This window comes from Limulus polyphemus, unplaced genomic scaffold (genome assembly GCF_000517525.1).
Source record: "Limulus polyphemus unplaced genomic scaffold, Limulus_polyphemus-2.1.2 Scaffold2928, whole genome shotgun sequence".
NCBI lineage: Eukaryota > Metazoa > Arthropoda > Merostomata > Xiphosura > Limulidae > Limulus > Limulus polyphemus.
This window is the reverse complement of record NW_013668538.1, coordinates 122,210-135,237: the sequence shown is the minus strand read 5'-3', so window position 1 is coordinate 135,237 and position 13,028 is coordinate 122,210. Positions and strand designations below refer to the sequence as shown.

At 33.3% G+C, this 13,028-nt stretch overlaps 1 protein-coding gene across 1 annotated transcript in view; it reads left to right on the top strand.

The window, feature by feature from the left end:
- The window catches only part of LOC106468239 (F-actin-methionine sulfoxide oxidase MICAL3-like), a 42,414-nt gene that overhangs the window by 5,802 nt on the left and 23,584 nt on the right, over positions 1–13,028 (top strand). The window contains exons 3-5 of the mRNA XM_013928656.2: positions 221–354; positions 488–588; positions 1,791–1,862. Of these exons, the coding sequence (XP_013784110.1) occupies positions 221–354; positions 488–588; positions 1,791–1,862 (307 nt within the window). The remainder of the gene's footprint in view (positions 1–220; positions 355–487; positions 589–1,790; positions 1,863–13,028) is intronic.

The window sequence follows — 13,028 nt, the reverse complement described above, 5'->3', positions numbered from 1 at the left end:
AGAGAATGTGTAATTGAACTGAGTATTGTCGAGCACGAGCACGTGAGACGTGAGAATTATAGCGTTGTTATAGAGTGACTGTTGAAATTAAGTGTATCGGTAAAATTGTATTTGGAAAGAATAAACCAGTGTAGGTAGTGCTCGCTATGGCATGTGAGATAGGGTGAGTTGAGTGAGAATTGTGTATTATGTTGCTCAAAGCTAAATGATTCTATTACAGAGCCAAAAGGATGAAAAAGAAATATTGTGCAGGATCTGTGGCCAGCATGTTTATCTTATGGATAAGATTAAAGCAGAGAAGAGTGCTTTTCACAAGTCATGCTTTCGTTGCAAGGAGTGTGGCAAGACCTTAAAGTAAGTTGATTGTGTGTTTTATGAGACAGCTTTTTCATTGTATGTTCTTTTAATCAATATAAAACTGAAAGATTTCAAAATAAAGAAAGAGAAATTCAAGTTCCCTTTTGTGATAAGTACGTTAAATTTGTAGTGTGGACACATATTCTTCTCATGAAGGTCAGATCTATTGCAAGCTCCATTTCAAACAGCTGTTTCAACCCAAGGCTAAATTTGAAGAAGACGCTGGCCCAAGTAAGTGAATTAATAATTATTAGTAATAATAATTCTTTCTGATCACAGTTTTCACAAATAAATCTCTACGCTGAATGTTTTGGAAATACAAAATTTATACACTATTTATTCATAACTTTATTTCATAATATATAAAGTGTATTTATCATACTCAAACAAGCTCTTCAGTTTTTCTTTTAATAAACACTAATAAACACTAAATAAACACTGTTGTTAATTTAATGAGATTTTGTCATTACTGCTGTTTAAACCTATTTGTTTCAAAAGTTCCATTATATTAATACACCTTGTCAGGGTTTTAAAAATGAGTGGGCTGGGATTCTTCTACAGTAGATGTCTGTGACTTGTTCGCGATAAATTTGGACAATAAATGGAGAGCATAAAATTCATGTGTTTAAAAAAATATATTCAAAACAAGTTAAGCATGTGTAAAAAATTTGTTACACTATAGGATATGAAAGTTGTATCTAAAACTCTAAATAATTATATTTTCTTGTCAAAAACCCACATAGGCAGATTTAATTACTTTAGAATCCAATTGACAAGACAAATTATTTTTCTGTATTCTGTTTATTACTATACAAGCTGCAATAAATTCACTTACATTACCCCGTTGCATTCAGAACTTTAAATAATTTTCTCCTTTTTTTTCATCAAAAGTTCACACAGGTTAGCTCAGTTACTTTAGAACCCAATTAACAAAAGATATTGTTTTCCTTCCTCTGTTGTTACAATACAGCTGTGAAACACACTATAGAAATCACCTGTTAAGGCTAATATCACGTTTGCTTTCACTAAATTTCACAATCAGTGACAAACACTAAAGAACTTAATGTTAATATCTGGGTGACCAGTACAGAATAAATATATATTTTCTCAGAACACAGTAAGATGTTGAATTATTGTTCATTTTATTTTTTTAGTCATATTAATCATTCTGTTTTAGATGTATTTCCAACCTGTTTTTGCATACGTGTTAAAATCAAACTTAGAATCATTTAAGAAATAAAACTTGCCTTTTTTTTGTTGAAATAAATCATCAGGTGTCAAAATTGTACTTTTAATCTTTTTTGACACACTTATAATAATATATTCTATTATAAACCTAAAATAATAAAAAAATATAAATTAACAATGATTTTAGAATTATTAATTAACAAAGTGCAATCAACTTCTAACTGGATAGGTTTTTTGTTTCACAGGAAAGCCAAGGAAGTTTGAAATGATCATTCGTGAAAATGTGCCAGTAGAGCTGCCACCAGATGTTGTTCGATGTAAGATTTTTTTTAATTCATTAGACTTCCACCTAGTGGCTAGATGGAACTCTGAAAACATAGATTTGACCTTGATCTCCTTATTTTTACCAAGAATAATTTTTTTTGTACGTGTTCTGTATCTGTGATTATAAATTACGTTTTAACTGTAACAATTTGAGAAGGATCTTCACATACTCTTGTTTAAGCAACACAGAAAAACTATGATAACCTAGTTTGTTACAATACAAATGTTAATAATTCTATTTTATATGCCCCCCCAGTGGCACAGTGGTATGTCTGTGGGTTTACAATGCTAGAAACCGGGTTTCAATACCCATGGTGGGCAGAGCACAGATAGCCCATTGTGTAGCTTTGTGCATGACTTCAAACAAACACACAAAAATCTATTTTATATAAACAATATTCAAATCCTGTTAACAATTTATTATAAACAATGGTATAGTTCTTAAGGGTATAAAACTTGAATAAGTGTAATTAGTACATTTAACGAGTTTTAGACCCAAGTGAAAGCATAATTTGTTCAGTAAATGTTTTCTGTTATTTTCCATATATTTTATTGATGAATTTTAAAGTCTGTTATTTATTTTTCTGAGAGATAGCACAATGATGTTTTTTTTAGCTAATTTACCATGATAAGTAAAGAATACTAAAAGTGGTTTTTCTTGGTGAGTAAAATGACCTGGAAATAAGAGAACTTAACCAGCTATTTTGAGAAGTAGATATTTAAATATTTCATCATGTCTAAACCATGCATGTTAAGAAATCATATTAATTTTTAAAAGTAATTTTAAGTAGACTTTTGAAGAATGAATTTGAAACAAAAGTTGTTGCTAACAAATCAAGCCAGCACTTACCTGTACCATCTTTTCCAATGGTATGTTTGTGTACCTGGACCATAAGAAGTGGTAAGGCCAGTCAGGCTAAGGGCTGACCATTTTTCTTGGCATGTATAGCTACAATTTATGTCTTAAAACTTGGCTTCTTTTCATTGAATACATTTTGTGTGTATGCAGTATTTGTAGTTAAAATGGCTCAAGATTCAATCTCATAGCATTAAATTTTCTGGGGGGCAAATCCCCAGACCCTATAGAAATGGCAATGCGGCAGTGGCTTGACCACTCCAAAATTACTTCTTAAAGCAATGTGTACAGTGACTCAACATCACAGCTGATGCAGTGAACATTGCTATTAAACTTCATTTGTTGTATTTCACTGGAAAATTCAAAACTGTTTTTCAATACGTGTTCATTGGAGGTGAACACGTCTTCAAAATTTAAACTAAAAAAAAAATACTAAAAGCATGGTTATGAGTTACAATCTTAGAAACTATAGGTCACAGTAAAAATCCCTCTTTATGAATTTTACAGGCACCATAAAAACTGCAGGATAGTCTAATGTTCAACTATTGTTTTTTATTTAGAATATTATCCTTTTTCAGGTTTAATAGGTACCTCTGTAACTTGGCACTTTCATTGTATAAATAGGATCATGGTGTAATTTCACAAACTTGGTTGAATAATTTAAAATGTTTTCTGCTTTTCTTAAATATTCACCTTTATTCAATATTACAATAGTGTTTCCTTTACAAGATATAGAAGTATTGATAATATAATTTTTACTTAAATGTTTAAAGCTATTCATTCCTTTGAACTTTTATATTTACAGTTGTGATTATTAAAAGGGATCAAAGCTATGCTACAAACCTGAGTTCTAATACTGCTAGATAATTGACTATAGTTAGACCACATTTGTTAGTATGACAATAATTACAAAAGTGTTCAAATTGTACAAAATAATCTTCAAACCATAGCCTATTCAGAATACTATATTTTAAACCAAGAGGTAAAACTTTATTTTTAATTTGAATTACGTTGGTTGACTAATGCAGGAATACAACCCTTAAACCTTGCCATACTTGAGTGTATGTAGTAGAGTGTATTCTCAAATGCAGCTGAGTGGTGTTTTTAAAACCTGTTACCTACAATTCTTTTCTAGATTTCAGGATGTATTCTTGCATTTAAAGTCATCAAATATAGTTTATAAATTTACTTGTCTATCCTCTCAGCAAGGCTGTATTTGGTTTATTAAAATAAATTTAAAAGATATGTTATAAAGAATATGCAAGTCTTAGATCCACAACTAGATGTAGATTACTTGAACATGCTGTAGGTGAATGTGACAAAGCCACTCATTCAAATTATGTTAAGATCCAATGATAAGCAAAGCCTCTGTATAAAAGAGAGCATACTCGTACACAGACTAAGGTCAAGTACTCTTTTCAGCATGTAAGTTACTCTTAGTGTTATAAACTGTATTCGTTTTTATATAATGTAAATACTGTTGATCTGTTAATGACAATAGAAAACTTAAAAGGAAGCATTAATCAAGTTTAACAGGAATATATCCAAAGAATGGTGGTGGTTGTAGAACTAACTTATTAATCATTGAAAAGTTTAAGTAAATAACTCATGAGACTTCTACAAAAAAGCATGAAATTATAAAAACATTTTGTTAATTTGCACTGCTGCAGAAGGATGGATTTAAAGGTAAGTTTTGAAGATGCAATAATATAATTTCATTCTCCCAGCTTGTGATTTTCATAGTTTACCTTTGTTGATTCCCTTAAAATAGCTCTATGTATGTCATTCATGCTTCATTTTTGAAAGTTACTTTAGTAGGTTTTGAGCATTGTAGTCATTGAAGCAAAAAATTTGACTCTCATTTTCTGTACAGTGGAATTTTGCATTTTTATTTACTATTGAAAACAGTGACTACAAATATTTCAAAGTAAGTATAACCAGATATTCCTCAAAACATGATCTAAATGAAATGTAATTTTTAAGTAGACATTGGGAAAAGTCATACTGCTGACAAAATAAGTAGATTTCACAGTATCACCTCTCAAAACCACAGTATTCCTTTCAGTTTTGTAGAAATCACTCACTATGTAAAATGGTATGCATGTACCTGTAGTATGTAACAAGGAAACTCGTTCCTGAGCATTGCTTTTTTCTCTGGAATTCTGTTACTCGTTGATGAATCTAGTTTCTAATTAATGTAATTGTATCATGTAAGATGATTTTCATAGGGTAATATATCAACTTTTCATTTCTCTTTTAACATAGAAAAGTAAAATGTTTACTAAAAGTTTAAATGATTTTCAGATATGTATGTTTTTAAGAGTGCTTACAGACTTTCATCACAGGAAATTTGCCTTTTGAATAATTAACTTTATTTTGTGTGGTCAGTCAAGAAGTGTCTCACTTGGATATTTTTGGGCTTCTATGTGGTTAATGCTGTTGAAGACCTAGTATCCACATTCTCTAGTAATATTGCTGTATTTAACTTGAGGAATATCTGTTCTCTTTATTTCAACCCATGATCAGTGACATGGGTAGTACCTGTGATTTGACAGGGATAATGATATTGTATTTTGTATATAATGCTATACTCTCTCAGTATCAATCCAGAATTTCTCCCAGTAAAACTTTTTAGCAGTAAGAGAGAGAGAGAGGTGCTGTTCATCATTTTTATGCACCCATCTGTGACCTATGTTGTAAGTATATATATAGATTACTTTACAGTTTATTTTACATAATGTTTAGTTTGTTCCTTTCACACATTTAAGTCAAATTTTCAGTTTTAACTCAATAATACATTTCCTGATATAACCTCTTGTTATATGCAGTGCTACTCTTTTCTGAAGGTAATCATTAAACCTGAAAATATCACAGAGTAAGTTAGTGTGAGAAATTTTTGTGTCCTAGCCACAGAGCTAGAAGTAAAGTTTCCAACAACAACTCATTGTTCTTCTGCCCAGGAGCAGGGATGAAATATTTGCCCAAACATTTGGGTCCCTTGGTTCCACCCATACTCTATACCCCTGATGTTGTGGGTGGGTGTATCAGTTTGGAGATGGGCAAGATGCCAATTAGGATGTCTTGGTTGTGCAACCACAAGACCCTTTGAATTATGTGAAGCATAGGAAGACCTATACCACTTTCAATGTTTCAAGCAGTTCACTGTTTAGAATGGGTGGACTCAAGAACAGGTGGTTCAACACCTGATGTTTATTATTGATGGATCAGCCCTTGACTCGATTGAGCGTTTGAAGAAGGTGCATCTTAGTGATTTGGATACAGTTTTAACTGAGTTGTGCCAATGTGTTGACCGAATGGAGAACTGAACTATCCACTGTGCCAAGTTCAAGGTTCATAAGAAACGTCCCCAGAGAGCTTGGCTAATAATGCAGATGATTTACTTTGCTTACATAGGAAGCCATATCCCATCATTTTTCAGGAGATTTTTAAGATGTTGTCATGGAGGAACTGCCAAGTGAAGCACTTTAACCTCATTTGGATGTTAGACACATCTTCACCATAATAGAGGCATTATCTGTGGCAACAAAGTTTGAGTTGGTAACTTCAAGCAAGTCACAGGAGAAGTAGAAGAAACCTACAGTGATAGCTGGTGTTTGTACCTCAACCAGATCATCTTCCCAAGAAGTTTGTACCATAGAAAACTTATTCATCAAAAATTACCATGCTACCAACACATCCCAGCATCATAACACAGTCACAGTGGGTATCAATGAGTAGGCAAGGTTTCCTAGTGCCTCACATGATGATTGTATTCCAACAACTAATGCTTATTTCATTACCTGGACATCATTTTGGAAGGGAGGACCAAAACAACTACTTTGAGTATAAACTAAAAGGGTGCTGTTGTGTATACTCCCCACATCTTGCTCCACACCAAGATAGGCAAAACCACTCAGTGAACCTGACTGCTCAGCAAGTGGAGGAAGGTCATAAACAAATCATGGCTGTCACTGCTTCTGCTCCGGAAAACTAATGAAGCCTAGGGCAGAACTGACAATCAACGTGGGGAGAAGAAGTGGTCAGCTTGTGTAAAGAGGTTTGATAATCAGCACTAACAAGGTTTGAGTGGTGCTTAGTAAGAGTTGACTGGAGTATGGAACTAAATAACATGACCTATAAATCCAAACAAAACTTTTAGTTGTATTGTTGGTTCAGTTCTTTGGCTTCTAGCCTTTTTTGGGGAGGATTTGAAGTGTATATAGTTAAATAAACAAGTGAAAAACAACGTTTGAATGAAGAACTTGAGTGTTGAACAATATTATTGTGCCATGGTATGAGATGAGTCAGTACACATGCTCTATATTGATAAACATAGAAATAAGTTCAAAGAAGCTAGATAAATGGATTGTTACAATATATAACATTATGCTGGCAAAGCATGACATGTTGATTGGTAGTTTGTATGACATTATATAACAATCAGACTTACAATAATATTTAACAAACCCTGCCAGTCTTACCACTATAAAATGTCACACAAACTATTGATCATTAGATAAATGGAGTTAGGTTATTAACCATGATGTGAAAAATCCTTAACACGTTGGCTGTCATGTGCCCCACTGGTGGGTCACAACCAACATTTAGTTATGGATAGCATGACGCACTGGTGTGTCACGGACAATTATGTTTCAAAACCAAATTTCTTTTGTAGCATATAAGTTTGGGACACTGTGATTGGTTCTCGGTACTTTTTGGATGTTTAATTTTATTTATACTTAATTTATTATGTGATAGTCAATGTGTTAAAGTTCCTTGGTTCGATACAATACCAAAAATAGCACAATAAAAACATGTGGAATGTAAAGTCTGGATTAAAAACAAAGTAAAGTTTTGTTTAATATGATGAGCCAATATTTACATTAATTTTCGGCTTTTTCTGTATAATCGATATGACTTTTTTATACTTCTGGCCTTTGTACACAAGTAGAAAGATGATTTTCTATGGTATTAAGCCAGTGTTTTTCTGGAAATGTTTTGTTGTGACTTTTTGTTCTCGTTGGAGTATTTTGTAGGTATTTTATGTGTTCACTAAACTTGTAGTGTACTGGGGTAGTACTTCCCTTGCAATGGATTTCGTGCAGAGGTGTTAGTTAGATTCACTTACTGGTAGTTCCAAAAATATCAGACTACAAAGTGTATCTGATATCCAACCAGAATCGTCTAGAGGAAAACCTCTATAGCACTAAACATGCAATGAACAGGGTGTTACGTCTCCGTTTGTTAATTAACTTTCCGTAACTTCGTTCCGACGAAACTTTAGCGACACAAGTCCTTACTTAATAAAACTGGTTTATTCTTTCCGAATAAAACTTTACGATACACTTATTTTCAATATTCGCGCTAAAACAAACACTATAACGAACGAACATTAACTTCAACAATACCCTGTGACTGCAGTTCAATTACTCACTATCTACACACACATTACCTTCTTGCGTCACGTTGTCACCCTCTTATATATATACCAGCCTACCCTATCTAGTAAATACTAGAGCATTCGCCAAAGTACAGGATAGTTCTAGAAAGTAGAGGGCGTGAGAATCACATTATCTCGTTGACGCAACAAGGGGTTTATTTGTACTAAATAGTACAGTAGAACTTTAATTAACAGGAACATCGAAACAAAGGACAATGAACCATTAAGGGTAGACATATTCAGTCTCTTTTTTTCTACTCTTTGTAACCAAAATAAATGTTGCAATAACATTCACCTCGATATTCCGGATTCAGGGCAGTGTCTTTAGTCTTGTTCTCCATACTGCCACTCGATACAGTGGGCAGTTATCTTTGTATGGCTGTACAACATACCACTAAATTCCAAAAATCCACCAGAAGGATGACCAATATTCAAACACTTGCAATGTTTATTGGGCCAATTTTAAACTATATACTGTAATAGACGTTTTCACAGATTCAAAGTGAAATCTTATTACTCTGGGGAATTTTCATTGTAAACACTGTAGAATGCATAAGCTGATAAATTCCATGTTGTGTTCTCAGAGCAGGGGTCAAGTCGACTTATTTCTGTGCATTTGGTTTGTTGCTCTCGAGAGTATCCTATTAAGGTGTCATGTAAATAGTCTAATGACACAAGCAGTGATTTGTTGCCTTGTTTTCAGCAAATTTCTACTTCAGTTGTTGACAGTAAAATAAACACAGAAAATAAATATGAAATGTTTAGCAATTCAGACTCTGAAGAGAAGTACTTTGAAACTTTGTGACCAATAATAAAGAAAAAGGGCACAACTAATCTACCCCTGCAACCTCCTGTTAACAAGCTCTATGTCATGGCAATGTGTAACTCATGAACACCCACGTCCTAAATACACGAAACAAAATTGAGGGCTTTAAAATTCAGAAATTTAGTATGATCACTATAGAATCCAGTTTAGCGTGGTTCATTTTTCATATGAAGGGCATCTTGCTATAGAGGCATTTGTATGCAGTCGGAAGGGTGCTCTCTGTGTCCAGGTTCTACTGTAATACAATATGATCACAGATACAAAACAAGGGCAAGTAACTAATGGTGCATGTCGAGATGATAAGAGTAACATGAAAACTTTATTTAAAAACTCTTATCAACTTAATGTGTGCCCCCCCCCCACTTCTGAAATGTCTATAACAAATCCTGGATTTTATCTAATTCTGTCTTACAGGGGAAGACCTTGCTCTATTTACAAAACCACCAACACGTTAGTTAAGCTAAGTCTGCACATAATCAGCCCCTCATTGTTTTCTTTATTTTGTTTTTTTTTCTTCATTCACAGTGCCATTAATCCTTAATAGCAGCAGTATATTTGGTGCTTTAACCACCAGTTTATTAAGTTGAAGGGAGAAAATTAGTAACCAGTTTCACGTGAAAATTACAGAATTGTTAAGGACAGCCTCGTATGTTCTTAATGTTGAATACCTTCGTAGTTCACCAATAAAAACAATACTTAAAACTCTTGCACGTAACATTTTTTGTCTAGTATCAACTAGTTGTAAAACTTTTTTATTTTTGTCTTAACAACAGTGCCCCCAGTGGCACAGCGAAATGTCTGGGTTTCGATACACGTGGTGGGTAGAGCACAGATAGCCCATTGTGTAGCATTGTGCTTAATTACAAACAAACAAACTTAACAACAGTTTTTACTTGCCACCATCTGTTTACAAAAAAATATCGAATGGTATAATGTAACTCGTTTTGGAGTGAAAAAAAGAAAATATTTTACCAATGACGTATTATTTACGTTATAAATCAGCGGGTTTATAGGATATGCGTAAAGGCTCGCCAAGGTAGATTCTATGACTTTATAACATTCTAAGACTTCGTGTGTATTATAACTAAGTAATGATGTGTACGTGTATACCAGACATTTTTTCAAGAAAAAATAATAATTTGTGTGTGTCTGTTACGGTACACGTCTTCTCAAAGCTGAGAAATGTCTAGGGTTTTATGCATATTTTGTTGAATTACTTTGTCAGCGTTAACTGTTTTCGTCTTAAACTTTCGTCTTTTTTATAACTACTTTGTTTATTGAATTTCTTGCAAAACTACTCGAGGACTATCTGCGCTAGCCGTTCATAATTTTGAAGAAATAAATTAGAGGCAATTAGTCAACACCAACCACTGCCAACTCTTGGGCTATCTTTTTACCAACGTGATTGACTCTCACATTATAATGCCTCCACGGATTAAAGGATAAGCATGTTAGGTAACGGGATTCGAATCTGCGATCCGCAGATTACGAGTTGAGTGCTCTAACTACCAGGCCATGCCAGGCTCTTTGTTTTTATCATAAATAGTAATAATACAACCTTTTCGTCCATCTACTTTATCCTATCCATTGAATTAAACTAAACCAGAAAAAGAAACCTCATAGCCAACCCTTATCATTCAAACATTTGTCAAGCTTTCAACTACATCTACCACATCTGAAGGCAACCCATTTCAAAGACCACCCTGTCTTACCTGAAGGTAACTCCTACCTTGCCAAAATTTATATTTATATTCCATAGTCTTACCATTAAATATGGGAAAAAAAGATGATGCATCAGCACTATGAATCCCCTTAACAATCTTAAACATCTCAATCAGATCCCCTCTAACTCTTTTTTTTTTCAAGAGAAAACAAGCTCGGAGATCTTAACCTTACGTAGTATGATAACCTTTCCATCCCAGTAGCACTCCTCTGAATCCTTTACTAGAATTCAATGCCATTTCTTCCAAGACTGAATGAAATACTCAAAATATGGCTTAATCATTAACCTATTTAGACTTTATTCAGTATTTATGTAGATACAACCTAAAATCATTTTTACCCTTCACTAACAACAGCACATTGCTTGGGTGGTTTAAAAAACTGATGAACCAGAACACCAAGATCTTTTTCTTCCATAACACTGTTAAGGGTATTTCCATCGATATTATACTTATAATTCAAATTATGATATTTCACATGTGTCACCTTGCATCTCTTATAATCAAAAGTCATTTGCCTTTTCTTCAGTCAACATGCCAAACAACCCAAATCGTTTTGTAAGGCAGTAGCATCCGATTCATGGCCTGCAACGACAATAAAAAAAAAGGATGAGTTTTTATTTTTGTCAACATACATTTTTAAGCTCTGATAAATTTTATCCAATGAGCATAAGATCTCTTAAGAAAGTAGAATACTTAGCCCTGTAATATTTTCAGGGTATATTATGTTTGAGTTTGAAAGATCAACTAAAATATGCTTCTTTGCAGAAATTATGAATTAATGAGCCCAGCCTAATGATTTATCGATCTTTAACGAATTGTTTGTTGTTGCATTCTGATAGAATAAATTTAGTATTCGAACTGCCTATAATGGTGGATATTTGTAAATATTTATAATTTGTTTTATTGAGAAATTCGTTCTTGCTTCCTTTGCTTGGAATTGTCTTTGCGATTAGGAACAGCGCACGAGAAACGCGGTAAGGTTTTGTTTTCGGTGTTTACCTTTACCTTAGTCTATTGAAAGGTGGTACATTTAGATCACCAGCTGGTTTTGTGCACAATTAGCTGAACTTTTTCTGGCACGTGATACCCGTGCTTTAGTACCTGTATTTCATCATCCATGTGAGATCGAAGCGAGAAGAATCAAATGATTTTGCAGAGTGGGTTATACATAAATTTAATTATTCGAGTTTTTGAAAATTGTGTTTATTAGGTAAATTAATAGTTTTATAGGTGAGCAGTGAAAATTTTATACGTAAGGTAACATATTTTACGAAGTTGTTTTTCGGTTACTTCTTTCTACGAATAGAGAAGTTTTTAGCTTTATTTTAAATTTATTTATTAAACCATAAACAACTTAGTAAAAGCATCGAAGGTTGGTTGTGATTTGTTATCCAGTACATACAAGAGCTGAACTTTCTAACGTGGGACTTTGAAACACTCGTAAACGAAAAGAGGCATAATTATGGAAGTTAATAGCCAAATACATCAGTTAAACTCGTCTCGCCGATCACGGTTGTCGTTCAAGCGTAGTGCAAGCCAAGAGGTAACAGCTAGTAGTGATGAAAACACAGCAAAACCGCTGGAACCTGGACTCTCAATTCATTGGTACAAAGAATTACAGAGTATAGGCTTAAGACGCAGGAATAGTGAACCTGTTTGGCTCGTTAGAACCCCATCAAAAGGTTAATAATGTAGATTTTCTATTTTTCTAAAATATAAAGCACTGCTAAAAAAATTCTAAACGTCACTTGTGGAGTTATTTATTTCGCATGCAATAATAAAAATAAAGAAAATCGCGAATTAATTAAGTTTGAACAAAGAAAATATTTAAGTGTAATGAATATCTATTCCCATATTTAATTTTCTTGCTTTACAAGTTTTGAGCAGAGTGAGAATGAAAAATAGTAAAGCATTTTATTGTCTGTTTTTTCTTTATCATCTCGCAAATAAATAACTTGTAAATGTGTAAAACAGTTATATGTTTAGAGGAAATGACGTTGTGTCCATAGCCCCCCCCCCACAAATGCTTTACATACTCTGCTTTAATTGATAAATCCAAGTATAAACGTTTGCTTAAATATGTTCCAAATATTCGTCTGTACGTGAAACTAATAGATTAATCAAGGTAACAATGAAAATCTGATACAGAAAAGTGAAAGTCACCCCACTTATTATTGCTTGTAGGATTGTCATTACTAATCCACCCTGATAACAAAAATACTTCAAACTAGTGTATTTAGGTGTTTTACACTCACACAAAAAAAGAAACCTATCATTCTATAGGTATTTGAAGAACTTGTAGCATTTCGCCAC